Here is a 14937-nt window from a genome sequence, read left to right as displayed (position 1 = left end):
AGAAGGCACTCCTAGCCAAGCTGTTGCGCCGATAAAGCAATCACATCTCCATACAATAGCCATTCATATATACATACATAGAAGGTAGAGGGACAAGATATCAAGGAATAAAAATGTGTCGAACTCATTAAGTTAAGATAAAATTTGCCAAAAAACATAAAACTGACAGCTCACCAAACGGCTGAAACTATGAATAAATAGGGAACCCCGTGCGTTGAAGTCATAATCATTTGAAAGGGTTGGCTGCTGTGTTACCGGTGGTTACGGTGTCGATGGTACGAGCATCGTGGGTTATGTGAGACTCCAATTCAGCAGAAGCGGTAGAAGCGAGATCGTGGTTGACACCAGCAGTTCCTGCGGCACCAGCACCAGTTCTCTCGGCCTTGGAACCGAAGTATCCTCCTCCACCACCAATGTTGAGACCTTGCTTCTTCTGCTTGTTAATGTACCAGTAGACACCAAATCCGACAAAGATCAGGACGACAACTGGAATGGCAACAGCAGGAGCAATCACCTTGGCATTGTTAGAAGAACCCTTACTTTTTGACAGTCCGTTGTCAGATGGCACTCTAGAAATTGCAAAGTCAGCTTCGCTCTTGGATGTCAATATTCTAACCAATGGTCCAGATTTGGTACCAACGTAGGTGGCTTTTGTCTCAGAGGTGGTTTGAGGAGTGATGTTCAGGAATCCCCATCCGGCACTGCCGGTTCTCATATTTGAGGCCTTGGATTCGAAGATGTAATAACCGTCGGCATTTGAGATCCAGTCAGTTACAAACACTGGATCTTCGTCATCCTTCAAAGGATATGCTCTAATTTGCAACTTGACTCTGGTGATATCGTCCCCTCCCCAGTAGCTAGGGTCCCAGGTAATCCAGTAGGTCTCACCAATTAAGAATTCGGTACCGTTTTGGACACAGAATGGGTAAGCCATGGTGTTGTCAGGAGGAACTCTATCGTTCATACAACGCAACACTGGGGGCACTGCATCTGGAGTTGGGAAACTAGAAGCGGATGGAGTAGGAGAAGCAGAAATGGTAGTACCATCTTTCACACTTGGGGTAACACCGTAAGGAATACCAGAGCTATCCAATGAAACCCATGGGGTTGCAGAGTTGGTGACTGGGGAGGCGGACAGGGTTACTCCATCGATAACGGTGGGAGTGATCTTCTCGTTGTTAGTCGTCGTCCAGATTTTATCGGACAAGACATTCTGGTTGGAAATGTCCATCTGACGCTTTGGATACTGGGCCTTAGCTGTAGGCTGAGGAACGGCAGCAGCGTAGATAACCGATGGCAGGGCAACTAATGTGATTAATGTGTTAAACTTCATCGTATATTACAACTTTAAAGGAAGAAGAAGTGAAGACAAAGGAAAGGGAAAACCAAGTCAATTGCCAGTTATATATTATGCATGATTTACGAAAAGTTTTCCACAATTGGAGTTGGTTAATGGACTGCATTCTCCTATACAGATGGATCAGATAAACTCTCTGTCCGATAAATCCTTTAAATTTTAGTCTTCAAGTCTCTTTTGATACTACATCTTTTTTTTATCTAGAGCATCATGCTACTCAATATGGCGAGGAAGAGCCAAGAAAAAATGAAATTGCGCTGAGCCAAGGGGCCCATTAGAAGTTGCAGATTGGTTGCAATCTGCCCCTTAAATGACCAGATGACAGGAGGTTAGGCCTTTGACAGGGTGGGAAGATATGATGGTTCAAGGGTTCAGCAGTTGCTCCTCGGGTCTTGAGGGTTTGCATGAAGACCACATGATGCGCGAATTAGATATGACCTTCCAAGAGTTGTTCAGTTACGAGGGAAACGAAAAGAATTGCCAGGGGTTGTGGGGGAAGGTGATCTCGCATCTCGCCCTGTAAGTTTAAAGTGAATTTTAAACTCTGAAAAAAAAAAAGAGTAGCGCCGGATGGTTTCGATCCATCGACTTTAGGGTTATGAGCCCTACACGCTTCCACTGCGTCACGGCGCTGAACAGTGAGAAGTATTTGATGTGCGAATGTTATATCGTGGGATGATTTTTTCGTCCTGGAGTGGATGAAATGAGAATTCTAGACGTTAAGGCATTACTCGCTTTGCTTCAGTTAACTTGAGGTGTTTTTTATGACGTTCTGATTCATTGATTTTTATTTCCGAGGTCGGGGCTGGTTAGATAGCCAATAAGCTCAGTAGATTTTCACTATTAAAGGTGACGGGAAATTTCGTCTAGGTCATTGAGTCTCATATTTTGGATGTAACAATTTCAGTATAGTCGGTTAAGAGTAGTTTGAATATTCTTGCTATCCACTTTACGTAGAGCAATTGTTACTAACCATTGAGAATGAGAATCTCCGGCATTGGCAATAGGTAATTCAACGAGGATGGCTTCAACTATCTAATTACGGCATGTTGCTAACGGGCTATTCAAGAGCAAGTCAGCATTATTGGTTTAATGCGATCAAACGTTTGGCACTTTACTTTTAACTGGAACTGACTAAAAGAGGTTTATCAGTTGTTCTACGAAAATTTTGAAAAACTTCAGATATCTCATGTCATGGTTGAATTGACATTAGTAATAACAAATAATTATCACACCTTTTTAATCTTCTATTCCCTGCACTTGGATCAAGCAAAATTACTCCAAAGAGGGATTGTCAGGTTACCACCCAGTTTATGGTCTGATAACAGGTTTGAGTAAATCAGGCCAGATTTTGCCCAATTTCTGTCCCTTCAAGTAAAAAGGTAATCATGAAATTGATGATCACCAACTTGACAAACACTGTTCCGTTTAAGCGCCTGCACGTAACCCCAGATTCTTTACTACCGATTGGATTTATCTGATCTATGTAAATCCGATTTTCAAAGGTTCATTTCGAGCCGCACATACATTGAAAAATATACCGAGGGTGGAATTTCTTTGACCCACTTCCGCACATTGACATCATTCAAAACCCCACATCAATAAAAGGCCCGAAGAACCCACAAACTCGGGTCTTCCAACAATATGTCTGAATACGAACAAGTTTTAAGCTAGTGAGTATCCATTCCCCTATTTTGAAGTTCATTACTAACCTTCAGTTGGTCCCCACTGAAGATCGACCTGTTCCTGCAAGTTCGTGGACTCGAGGCACCAGTTGGACTCACCAGGAAAGAACTGGTCCAATTTGCAGCAACTAAGATCGAAGTTCCTATTATCAAACCAAAAATCACTGCTGCTCTTTTGGAGAGCTTGGTCACTGAAGAGCTCATAGACTACCTGGCAATCAGAGACTACGTTGTTCTTCCCAAAGGAAGACCTTTAGTTATGATTCCTGAAAACAGATCTCGTGGCACTAGAGATGCTATTGTCAATCATGCTCTCAAGGACTACCATGAGTGTTATCTTCATGAGACTGACATAGAGAAAGAAGAGGTTCAAGTGAAGCTTGGTGAAATTCTTACCAAGACACGTAAGATCAGCAAGATAGCCCCTAAGGATCTGTCTATGACTCAGTTTACTTATAGACCAACAGATATTGATTTGATTTTAGAGGCATTTGGGGTGAACAAAAAAAAGCACACCATTGACGATCCCTTTTTATTGGCGCAAGAGTCACTGAATGTGTTTTCAGGAAACGTATAACCAGAATAGTTAATTTTGCAGCGCACAATTACTCGCATTATATTAGTCTGTAGTTCAACGAATGCGGGAGTCACTGATTCAATCTTCCTTGCTGGTTTTGATTTAGACCCGATGAAGGAGAGCTAGTTGAACTTGCATCCTTGAAGGTTCAAATGTAATTCACAACTACCTTTATGTGTTGATTGAGAGTAAGCAGCCTGTAGGAATGACATATCTTTGTTTATAATTAACTCAGTTGTGTTCATAGAATCGTCATTGATTCTTTTCCCCGAACAGTAAACGAAAGGCAGATATTATGATAATATGGTTATGTTTCGTTATAGTTAGCACAAATCTTTGGAAATGCTACAGGATAAGCTTGACAGAATCCTTTACTGAAAGCTGATGACAGAGCATGTTAAATTACCAGATACCAGCTCCTAGGATTCTTGCAATATATATGTTACTCTTGAATGGCTTTGCTCTTGTTCGAAAGTTATTGAGGCCAATAAACCTCGTTGATTTGTAGTCACAAACGAAAATATGGGTCATTATATGCCTATAAAAGGAGTCTGAGACGTTAGCTATGTGTATAGCGTCGCAAGGAATTCGTCGTCCGAATTATATACTATGCAGTCTTCACTTCCAAGTCGCCGCACCATAGTTTTATGCGTCTCCTGCGCTTGTCCCCCATAGCAAAAAAAATTATCATACGTCCGGTGCGGAAGTTGAACTTTGAAATTCCGACGTCGATTATTACGGGGTCAAGTAGTCAACCTTGAGCTATTATTTCTTAAGGCTAGTAGTGATTGTTCAATCATAGCATTGAAATTGCCTCTTACTGCCTCCTGAAGGGGTTAGAGCCCTAATAATCTATACTTTCTCAAGCTTTAGATGATCGTCCTGTTTAGATGCCATGGGCGTATGGAAAACCTGTTATAGATACTAGTAAAATTGCAGTATTCCATAATTTAGTTTCGAGTAGATGGTACTCTTTAACTTATTAATTTTGAAATGACAAAGATTACATAGATGTTCACTTATGTGATGATTCTACTCTCTTGAAAACTTATCATTAAAGCAATGACATACCAATGCTGAAATGTCAAGAACTAAGCTTTTACGGTTCTTAAAAGACTACTTTCCTATAGAGTCAAAAGTCATGGTTAATTGTCAAGTCCTTGAACAAAATAATTCATACCATATGACCCACTGCAGATCTTTTCTTTCGGTTGCGGCCATATCTAGCAGAAAGCACCGTTTCCCGTCCGATCAACCGTAGTTAAGCTGCTAAGAGCCTGACCGAGTAGTGTAGTGGGAGACCATACGCGAAACTCAGGTGCTGCAATCTCTTTTTATTAGTAGACGAAGCTGTTCTCTTTTTGCTTCAATAAGTTGCGGAGTAGCTAGATTTTGCTTCTTTGGTGTTCAAAGCAAAAGTTGCCTATGAGTAATGAACTTCTCACTTGAACGGGACTCAAGGACTGGAATACCCATTTTTTAACTACATTCCAACTAGTTCCGAACACCATCTAGAACTGTGCCTTAGAGGATAGCAGTTCTGTCTATCAACACAGCAGTAAAACTACTTCGGAAATCACTGCCCTTCATAAACCAAGTTACCTTTCATTCCTTTGCCCTCATCAGATAGTTATTCCCTGTAGTTCTCTCTACCACTCAAATCCCACCATTCTCGATTCTCCCTCCCAGACTCCTCCCCCGGAACTCCCCTACCAACTCTCCTACCACCTACCGTCCCTCCTGACAATCGCGACTTTCTTCTCCAAAATCTCTCTGATTGGCCAACAGGTTCAAGGGGAAAAACCAGAACTCCTACTTCGACATTCTCAACACCTATCAACAACCCAGACCTTTCAAGATGTCTTCCGTTGCCAAACAAGCCGCCACTAAACTCGACTGGGCCACCATCATCTCTAAACTGGGATTGACTGGTTCCACCGCCGCTTCTCTTACTTCCTTCAAGAAGAGACACGATGAGGCTCAGAGAGCCCTATTTGAACTCAAGCAACAACCTACCACCGTTGACGTTGAATTCTACAAGAGTACCTTGAAAAACCAGAAGATTGTTTCCCAGGTTGAGTCTGATCTCAAAGCTTTCAAGCCAACTCAATTCCCATTGGACAAACAATTGAACTTGATCAAATCCTTCGAAGCAAAGGCTCTTGAAAATGCAAAGAACACCGAAACCGTTGTCTTGGATGAGTTGGAGCAACTTTCTGCTACTTTGGCAAACATTGAGGGCGCCAGATTATTTGACGAGTTGACTGTTGATGACGTCAGAAAGGCTAGACCAGATATTCAAGAGAAGGTTAACTCCATGGTTACCAACCACAGATGGGAAGTTCCTGGCTACAAGGAGAAGTTTGGAGACCTCACTATTATGTAAGGTGTATGACTTTTTAGGTTACACAATAACGATTAGAGTAGAACTGAACTGTAGACGGAGTGAAAGAACAGGGGATACTGAGTGCAATTGGTGGTTCTCTGGGTAGATCGACTTCTTGGAGGGAGATGCCAGATTACGAAGGAAGTATCGTAGAGGGGAATTCCCAAGACACTTGTGATATCTAAGTAGCACCGTAATTCATCATATCTGTCCTTGCTACTGCCAAAAGTTGATGTTTGTCAGCTGTCTAGTTTTCTCAATCTCATCCCGTCATTTTTTCTCCAGACTCTTTTCTAGTCCTGTTTCGATATTCCAAGGCTACCCAAATGTCGGCGTCCAGGTTATCCAAATCTTTTCAGGATTCCCTTCAGATCGAACAGAAGGAAGACTCGGACACAACGGCTCAACTTCTCTCATCATTGAGTCCCAAACAGCTTCAATCCAAAGGGCTCGCCATCCTATCACTTGAGATCACCAATACGAGGCCTGGATACGGTGGTAAAACCATCATTGAATTAGCCAAGCATTCCAGTACCGTGGGATCGAAAAGGAAATCAAAGCAAAAAGACCAACCAGATGAGTCTTTGGAATTCGGAGATTTTAAAGTCGGTGATATGGTAGTACTGGACAGCTACCAGGCTTCTGACTACAACCCCAAGAAATTAAAAAACTCGTCTAAGAAGTCTGATCAGGAAGCACACGAAGATCTGGAGCAAGTTGACCTGGAAGCCGTTGTGGTCAAGATGAGAAAGAATGAGATACATATTGCTTTGAGCTCAGATTCCAACTCGCAGTCTGTTTCAAGTATAAAGATTGACGAAAAGCTGGCTCATCTGAACAATAATAGCATGAAATGCTGGCTCGTGAAATTGTCAAACACTATAACTTACAAAAGAATGGCTCAAGGGCTGACGAGGCTGAGTGAAGTAAATTCAGACTCTGCTCCCGAGTTGATTCGTCTTCTTTTAGGCGAAGAACAGTTCAAAGCACCCACATCTTCAGATTTGGTTTCTAAGATGGAAAATCTGACCTTTGAAAATGACGGACTCAACGATTCCCAGCGTGAGGCCATCAACTTTGCCCTACAATCTCCCATAACCATCATTCACGGACCTCCAGGAACCGGAAAAACTAGTACATTGGTTGAGTTGGTCAGACAATTGGTAAAGGCTAGAGGTAGCTCCAGCAAACGAATCTTGATCTGCGGCCCTTCAAACATATCTGTTGACACAATCTTGGAAAGATTGGACGATTTATACCCAAACAAGGCGGATTCAATGTCTAAATTGATCCGTGTTGGTCACCCAGCACGATTGTTAAGTTCCATTCTCAACCACAGTTTAGAGCTACTCATCCAAGGCTCAGAGTCGAATGAGATTCTCAAAGATATCATTAAGGAGATTCAAGATCTGATGAAAAAGTCTAAAAAGATGAAGAGTTACAGAGAAAGAAAAGACTGCTATTTGGATGTCAAGAACCTTAGAAAAGACCTCAGAGAAAGGGCAAGAAAAATCACGTCAGAGCTGATCAGAAGTAGTCAAGTGGTGGTTTCAACTTTGCATGGAGCGTCCTCTAGAGAGCTTTTTGACGCTGCACTCAATTCTCAAGAGGGATTGTTTGATACTTTGATTATTGATGAAGTGTCGCAATCTTTGGAGCCTCAATGTTGGATTCCACTTATGGCCCACACAGGTATCAATAAGTTGATTATTGCAGGAGACAATAAACAATTATCACCCACTATAAAGACTCTTCCAGAGGGGAAGCAGAAGAGTAAGGTGGTGGACATACTTAGCACCACCCTTTTTGACCGGTTAGTGTCCATTCACGGACAATCCTTTGTCAAATTTTTAAACATACAGTATCGAATGAATGAAAAAATTATGAGATTCCCAAGCAATGAACTCTATGGGGCTAAATTGATTGCTCACAAGTCAGTAGCTAATAAAACCTGTCTTGATCTGCCTTACAGAGTCGAAGAAACTGATGATACCATAGAACCATTGATATGGTATGATACTCAAGGTGACGAGTTTCCTGAACAGGAGACCGAGGAAGATCAAGGATCGAAGTATAATGAGAATGAGGCACTGCTGGTGGCCAAACATGTCAGAATTCTATTGAAAGCAGGAGTTTTGCAAACTGATATTGGGATAATTTCTCCGTACAATGCGCAGGTTTCTTTCCTCAAAGAGTTACTGATAAACGGCGATGACCAACTAACAGAGTTGGAAATATCAACGGTAGATGGATTTCAAGGTCGTGAGAAAGAAATTATCATCTTGACTTTGGTTCGTTCAAATAGAGAAAAAGAAGTTGGCTTCTTGAAGGATTTCAGAAGGCTGAACGTGTCTATGACCAGAGCTAAGAAGCAACTTTGCGTGATTGGAGACATGGAGACATTAGGTGAGAATGAAACTACAAAGTTTCTATCTAAGTGGGTCAAATGGTGTGAAGAGGAGGCTGATTTGAGGTATATCGATGTGAATGATCTATATGAGAATTAGGAGTTCATTATTCATTTATCAAAAGAAGGTGTCCAAAGGGTTAGGGAAGTGTCAGCTGAGGCAAAACACCAAAATCTTGGGTTGAATAAGGTGATTCGGGGTAATCCATGGTCTGTACTCAGAGAAGAAATCGGAGAAATGGGCGCATTTACGGATTCATCGGTAATCTTAGAGAGGTCATAGAGTTTCACAGTACCATCTCCGTTACCATTCAGAAGAAACTTTCCGTCTGGGGTTAACGTGGAAGATCCACTATCAATATATGGACGTTCAGGCAGAGACACTGAATCCAATAATTTCCCGAGTATAGTACCTTCGAATGCGTCCACAACTACTAGTTGACCTTTGCCAAAAGTCACAATAATTTTAGACCCATCGTTAGTAAACTCTACTTTGCTCAATTTTAACGGCAGATAATCTTGGGGGAGTTCAAATGTTGAAAATGGAGCTTGCTCGTAATTCTTTATGTTGTAAAGACCCAGTTTTTTCGTTTCTTCATTGACTATGGCAAAGACCAAGCCCGAAGGGTCAAAAGCTATCAAGTTGGGTCCCTTCACGTTCAAGTTCCCTTGGGCATTTGGTGAACGCAAATCCCATAGCTTGACTGTGTTATCCAAACTTGAACTCATGAAAATTGACTCTAAGGGTGATAATTCCAGACTGTTTACCAAACCTTGGTGGCCTTTGAAATATCTAATGTATGTGTTGTTCTGCAGGGAGAGGAAACGGATTGTGTGTTCAACTTTAGTGGACGCATACACACAGTGCTTTTCGTCGTGACTAAACCGGGCTAAATGGGCCCCGTATTTTTTTGAGTAGATTGGTTTGAGATGCTTTCCTTTATTAATGTCATACAATTGGATTGATTCGTCGATGGAGGACGTGAGAAGAAATTGACCCGAGTCATCAAAGTCTAGGGACGTTATTTGAGGACTGTCCTTCGTCGTAAAATTTTTTGTACGGTTGGAAAGTCTGCAGAACTTTTGAGCTTATTGGAATACTCATCACTGCAATACTTGATGTATGTTATAGAGGGAGACAGAGTAAAACATGTTGAGATTTTCCCTGGCTGGCCCCAACCTGGAAGGGCACCGCACCGCCCAACTGAGAGATGATTTCGCGATTATCTCATATCAGTGTCTGCTTCACTATCGTGTGTCCCTCCCTCTGTCACCTCTCTCAACTTACCCCTCTCAACAAACAATGTTTAACGTAAGTGCCATTGGTATCGAAAGCACTCAGAGGATTACTAACCAAAGACAGCTTGGAAAGATTTTCCACTACACGGTGGATCTTGTGTTAATCTCTATTATCTTAGCAGCGCTAAGAAAGAATACGGGACTAAGGTAAGTTACAAGTATCTATATTTGTACTCCCAGCACTAACAACTGTTTCAAGCCTGACAGCCTCTGACCTGTCTTCGTCAAATGATGGTCAAACCTACATAAAGAAATACCTAGGTTTCGGGGAATATTCCTACAACCTCCTGGTGTCGTTTGCCAGAAGGTCCAGATGGTTCAAACAGAGGCCCATAAGAGATACAAACGACCTCAGAGACAGAATCAAACAAGAAGTCAATGGATTCATAGATGATACCTCCAAATAGCTTTAACAAATGAATGAAACGAAAACGATAACTAATGGAATTCACTATCTTCCCGCTGGCTGTTATGCATCAGGCCTGTTGTTATACACCCTAACACCGATGTGATCACTTGGTGGTTTTCCTCGTGCGTTATTCAGGAGGAATCCGATCTAGAGATTTCTCTAAATTAAAAAAACACTTCTACTGGCAAGTGTCTGCTACACTTCGGCAAGGGCCATGGAGAACTGCCTATATATCACTGGATTCGGTAACGGGGTCACCAAAGACGAGCTTAGAGATTTTTTTGAAGGGTAAGTAGAATGAAATATCTGGAAGCCTATAAGGCAGAAAAGTTCAATACTCAATCAAGTTATTAGAAAGCTGGCATACTGACTCCCCAAGAAGCTACGGTAAGATTGCTCGAGTAGACATTCTACCATCAAGAGATCTTGAAAGTACTCCTTACGCCTTTGTGCAGTTTCAGGAGGCTGCAGACTTTGAAGCTGCCCTTGCAAAGAAGTCCCATCTCTGCGATCTGGCTGTCGACCCTGAGAAAGGGTTGAAGGTGGAGAAAGCAAAAAGTGCACCAAATCTAAAGCGAGACCGCATGTTAGCGTCTCGTAGAAGGTACGGAAGTGGAGACGGCTATCGCAGTTATAGGGGTGGATATCGAGACTACTACCATGACAGGTACTCTGATCGTGGGTATCATGAATATAGTAGAGACCCCCATCCACGATACAGACCATCGGATTATGACGAGGGATACCACAGGAACAGCTATGACCATTATTATGGACCGGAACCCCCGTATGATTACAGAGATGGTTACTATAATGAGAGAAGATCAAGACCAAGTTCAAGGGACCCCAGAGACTATGATCCCGATTATTATCGAGGATACCACCCTCAAGATCGCCACTACTACTCTTCCCGTGACTATTCTAGGGATTATCAGAGAGACAGAAAATATGAGCACCCCCAAGACCATGAAGGGAAGGCCTCCACTGCCTACTATAGGGATCGCTACCCAGTAAGGCCCTCGAGGAAAGACGAGGCCCTACCTTCAACTGGTCCACCAAGCGCAGATGGTAAATCACCAGTCGCAAACGAAGAACAGGACTCGTCTATACGCAACAACTAGCTCTATATGATAAGTAGTAGTAAAGATAATGTTAGCATTGAGGTTTGTGGGGTGATCCTATCAGAAAACTTGAGTTCAAAAAAAAAAAAAAAAAGAAAAAAGGAAAAAGCTTATGCTCATCTCATCTCATCTCATCTCACCAATGAAGGAACAGAAAGAGGTGAAAGAAAAAACAAAAGATCTGGAGGCAGATGATGTCTACCATTCGATACAGGGAGACGTGAAGCAGGACTCTGGATATTTTTCCAGATTTATAGACTCCTTTAAACCTATGCCGTCTGATGAAAACGATAGTGATATGGATACAGGCTTGACGGATGCCCAGAGAACTGCCATTAAGACGGCCAGAAATCCAATGAAACAGAAACTAAAGTCCCGCCATTTACAGTTAATTACCATTGGTGGCTCCATTGGAACAGGTTTGTTTATAGGAACAGGTTCTGCACTGCATACTGGTGGACCGGCCGCTGTGCTTATTGCTTGGACTTTGACCGGAACCATGTTATACTGCACAATTCAAGCTTTGGGCGAACTAGCATCCACGTTTCCCAGAGTTCTTGGTGGGTTCAACACTTACACCTCTCGTTTCGTGGACCCGGCCCTTGGATTTGCCGTATCGTGGAACTACATGCTGCAATGGTTGGTGTTGCTACCCTTGGAGTTGGTAGCTTCATCAATGACCATCAAATATTGGAATACTTCAGTTCACCCCGATATCTGGGTTGCCATTTTCTATGTATTTATTGTCGTTGTCAATCTATTTGGAGTGAAAGGCTACGCTGAAGTGGAATGTGCGTTTTCATTATTGAAAATCATTGCCATTGTTGGTTTCATTATTTTGGGTATAGTGTTGTGTGCTGGAGGTGCCCCCAATGGCTTGAATAACGGAGCAAAATACTATTATGACCCGGGAGCATTTGCAGCTGGCTTCAAAGGTGTCTGTTCGACGTTTATAACCTCAGCATTCTCCCTAGCTGGAACTGAGTTTATTGGATTGACGGCAACAGAGACATTGAACCCAAGAAAGACCCTCCCCAGTGCTACAAAGCAAGTTTTCTGGAGAATTCTGCTGTTTTACATGGTTTCACTGACTATCATTACATTTTTGGTTCCTTCGAACGATCCAAGACTTCTCGGGGCTTCCTCAGACGCCAGCGTTTCTCCATTTGCTATGGCTATCGAAGCTGGAGGAATATCCGGACTCCCATCGGTAATAAACGCAGTTATTTTAATCTCCATCTTGGGAGTTGCCAATACCTCTGTGTATGCCACTTCTAGAGTGTTATTGGGCCTTAGTGCCTCTGGACATGCACCAAAGATACTAAGTTTTGTTGACCGGGCCGGAAGACCAATGGCTGCCACCGCCGTGACCCTAGTGTTTGGCCTTCTGGCCTTCATTGCCGCTTCTGAAAAAGAAGATGAAGTCTTCACTTGGTTATTGAGTATTTCCGGTATGAGTGCCATTTTCACGTGGTTATTGATCTGCTTTTCACACATCCGATTCCGTTCAGCCCTCAAGGCCCAAGGTCACAACGTGGAAGACCTCACTTTCGTCTCTCAATCGGGAGTCATAGGCTCCTGGTACGGAGTGGGCGTTAATGTGCTGATCTTTGTAGTGACCTTCTGGGTTGCTCTATTTCCCATTGGAGAAAGAGCCAATGTTGAGTCATTCTTCGAGAGCTATTTGGGTTTCGTTGTCTTCTGGGCCTGCTATTTTGGATACAAATTGTGGAGAAAAGACTTCTCTTTCTCGTTCGTCCCCGTGGAGACCATGGATATCCAGAGCGGACGCGTCGACATGGACGTTGAACTCTTAAAGGAGGAAATCCGTCAAGAAAAGGAGTTTATCAGAAGCCAGCCGTTTTACTACCGAACTTACAAGTTCTGGTGTTAATTGTACACCCATAGAGTTAAGCTTAGTAATAGAATACAGTATAAACGTTCACCCCACCGCACACCACACCACCCACCGCTTCTCAATCTCTCTCGTTCTAGAAGTTGAACGGGGGTGACACAACGGTGGGACAAGCTTTGATTTGACCCCTGCACGACAATTTTTTGGAATCCTAAATACACAGGGGTTTCGACACCCCATGCTGCAAGATACACCAGTACACCATCAAACCTCCATTCATCCCCCAAGGTCTCGAGAAAGAAACCGGTGACATATGATAACCCGAACTCGACCAGTACTACCCATTCTTTCTTCCTACCCTCCTTACTCACCCCTCTTAGAAAAGGCAACTTTAAGCTATGTCCTGGAAGTTGACCAACCAATTGCGAGATAAGATCTATAGGTATGCGAGGTTCCCTCCTACTGGTGTCTCGCTGAGGCAGATGGTTCAATTTGGACCCAAGCCCTCCGCTGGTACTTTGTTCCACGCGTCCCAATTTGTAGTAGAAGAGCTACCTATACGTCTTGCCCATCGTGTGAAAGAGCTAGAAGAACTTCCAGATGATTTAAACCAAATGCCATCGATACAGAGGGTCAGGGATTGGTATGCAAGAAGTTTCGATGAGTTGACCTCGCTGGCCGCCCCCGACATCAGTGACGAACTGCGTAACTTGCTTTATGAGGATGGTCACAACCACCTTTATCAGCCAGAAATGAATGAAATGCCTCCTAATAACATCCAAGTGCAACATTCCGATACGTCGTTTGACGATGACGGCTTGGTCATCAGCAACAGACACCACCACTCTAAAGCAACTAGTGCTTCACAGAACCAAAGCTCCAACAAAAAGAAATACTATCTAAGCTGCCCTTCCAATGTCGTGTATCCAAAAGAGGTCTATGAGTACAACAAGCTGGTCGCAGATACCCTGAAAACCATCAAGAAGAGACACGATGCGACTGTGCCTACTGTGGCCAGAGGAGTTCAAGAATGGAAACATGCAAAGAATCAAATGAGTATCGAGTCGAATATACAGTCATTTTTAGATCGATTTTATTTATCCCGGATTGGAATAAGGATACTGATCGGACAGACCATCGCTCTGAACCAGGATATTGGCAACGACAACTACGTGGGGATAATCTGTTTGAATACGAACGTGGCAGACGTTGCACGGGACGCAATAGATAGTGCCCGGTTTACGTGCGAGGAGCATTATGGATTATTTGAGGCTCCTAAGGTTCAATTGTACTGCCCTGAAGATCTCACTTTCATGTACGTTCCAGGCCATCTCATCCACATGCTATTTGAAACCTTGAAAAATTCGTTGAGGGCCACCGTAGAACACCATATCCAATTGAATCCCGGCGTGGATATTGAGGATATTGAATTTCCCCCTGTAAAGATCATAGTCGCAGAGGGAAATGAGGATATTACAATCAAGATATCCGACGAAGGAGGAGGAATCCCTCGTTCTGCAATTTCCTTGATATGGACTTATCTTTACACCACAGTGGAAGAGATGCCAAGTCTAGACCATGATACCGATGCAAAGGCTGATTTCAGAGCTCCCATGTCTGGCTTAGGATTTGGACTTCCACTCAGCAGGCTTTATGCCCGTTACTTTGGAGGTGATCTTAAGTTGATTAGCATGGAGAACTACGGAACCGATGTTTATCTGCATTTGAATCGGCTGTCCTCCTCTTCGGAGCCTCTCCCATAATGAAGAATTATATTTTAGGTTGATTGGTATGAATAAACTTATGACGACATAATCATTGTAGTTCTGGAATTTTCAAAC

General features: G+C 42.9%; 10 protein-coding genes across 10 annotated transcripts; 7 read left to right on the top strand and 3 right to left on the bottom strand.

Moving 5' to 3' along the window:
* Window positions 1-226: 226 nt before the first annotated feature.
* Window positions 227-1333, bottom strand: PAS_chr1-1_0210 (Hypothetical protein; the record flags this gene model as incomplete). The annotated part of the gene is made up of 1 exon (XM_002489815.1): window positions 227-1333. One exon carries the CDS (start codon window positions 1331-1333, stop codon window positions 227-229), a length of 1107 nt encoding a protein of 368 aa, XP_002489860.1.
* A 1668-nt stretch (window positions 1334-3001) lies between these two features.
* PAS_chr1-1_0209 (Hypothetical protein) lies at window positions 3002-3619 on the top strand (the record flags this gene model as incomplete). The annotated part of the gene is made up of 2 exons (XM_002489814.1): window positions 3002-3030; window positions 3076-3619. The coding sequence occupies 2 exons, from the start codon at window positions 3002-3004 to the stop codon at window positions 3617-3619; spliced, it is 573 nt and encodes a 190-aa protein (XP_002489859.1).
* A 1223-nt stretch (window positions 3620-4842) lies between these two features.
* On the bottom strand, window positions 4843-5130 carry PAS_chr1-1_0208 (Hypothetical protein; the record flags this gene model as incomplete). The annotated part of the gene is made up of 2 exons (XM_002489813.1): window positions 4843-4947; window positions 5065-5130. The coding sequence occupies 2 exons, from the start codon at window positions 5128-5130 to the stop codon at window positions 4843-4845; spliced, it is 171 nt and encodes a 56-aa protein (XP_002489858.1).
* A 347-nt stretch (window positions 5131-5477) lies between these two features.
* On the top strand, window positions 5478-6005 carry PAS_chr1-1_0484 (uncharacterized protein; the record flags this gene model as incomplete). Its single annotated transcript, XM_002489812.1, has 1 exon — window positions 5478-6005. One exon carries the CDS (start codon window positions 5478-5480, stop codon window positions 6003-6005), a length of 528 nt encoding a protein of 175 aa, XP_002489857.1.
* Window positions 6006-6331: 326 nt separating this feature from the next.
* On the top strand, window positions 6332-8512 carry PAS_chr1-1_0207 (Hexameric DNA polymerase alpha-associated DNA helicase A involved in lagging strand DNA synthesis; the record flags this gene model as incomplete). The annotated part of the gene is made up of 1 exon (XM_002489811.1): window positions 6332-8512. One exon carries the CDS (start codon window positions 6332-6334, stop codon window positions 8510-8512), a length of 2181 nt encoding a protein of 726 aa, XP_002489856.1.
* Window positions 8513-8523: 11 nt separating this feature from the next.
* PAS_chr1-1_0206 (Subunit of the COMPASS (Set1C) complex, which methylates histone H3 on lys 4) lies at window positions 8524-9517 on the bottom strand (the record flags this gene model as incomplete). The annotated part of the gene is given in 2 exon segments (XM_002489810.1): window positions 8524-9500; window positions 9514-9517. The coding sequence occupies 2 exon segments, from the start codon at window positions 9515-9517 to the stop codon at window positions 8524-8526; spliced, it is 981 nt and encodes a 326-aa protein (XP_002489855.1).
* A 198-nt stretch (window positions 9518-9715) lies between these two features.
* Window positions 9716-10118, top strand: PAS_chr1-1_0205 (Hypothetical protein; the record flags this gene model as incomplete). The annotated part of the gene is made up of 2 exons (XM_002489809.1): window positions 9716-9858; window positions 9911-10118. The coding sequence occupies 2 exons, from the start codon at window positions 9716-9718 to the stop codon at window positions 10116-10118; spliced, it is 351 nt and encodes a 116-aa protein (XP_002489854.1).
* Window positions 10119-10334: 216 nt separating this feature from the next.
* PAS_chr1-1_0204 (Hypothetical protein) lies at window positions 10335-11241 on the top strand (the record flags this gene model as incomplete). Its single annotated transcript, XM_002489808.1, has 2 exons — window positions 10335-10408; window positions 10503-11241. The coding sequence occupies 2 exons, from the start codon at window positions 10335-10337 to the stop codon at window positions 11239-11241; spliced, it is 813 nt and encodes a 270-aa protein (XP_002489853.1).
* Window positions 11242-11353: 112 nt separating this feature from the next.
* On the top strand, window positions 11354-13135 carry PAS_chr1-1_0203 (General amino acid permease; the record flags this gene model as incomplete). Its single annotated transcript, XM_002489807.1, has 1 exon — window positions 11354-13135. One exon carries the CDS (start codon window positions 11354-11356, stop codon window positions 13133-13135), a length of 1782 nt encoding a protein of 593 aa, XP_002489852.1.
* A 359-nt stretch (window positions 13136-13494) lies between these two features.
* On the top strand, window positions 13495-14859 carry PAS_chr1-1_0202 (Subunit of the RNA polymerase II mediator complex; the record flags this gene model as incomplete). The annotated part of the gene is made up of 1 exon (XM_002489806.1): window positions 13495-14859. One exon carries the CDS (start codon window positions 13495-13497, stop codon window positions 14857-14859), a length of 1365 nt encoding a protein of 454 aa, XP_002489851.1.
* Window positions 14860-14937: the final 78 nt, after the last annotated feature.

Source organism: Komagataella phaffii, chromosome 1, assembly GCF_000027005.1.
Source record: "Komagataella phaffii GS115 chromosome 1, complete sequence".
NCBI classification, from domain to species: Eukaryota; Fungi; Ascomycota; class Pichiomycetes; order Pichiales; family Pichiaceae; genus Komagataella; species Komagataella phaffii.
This window is presented reverse-complemented; position numbering and strand designations above follow the sequence as displayed.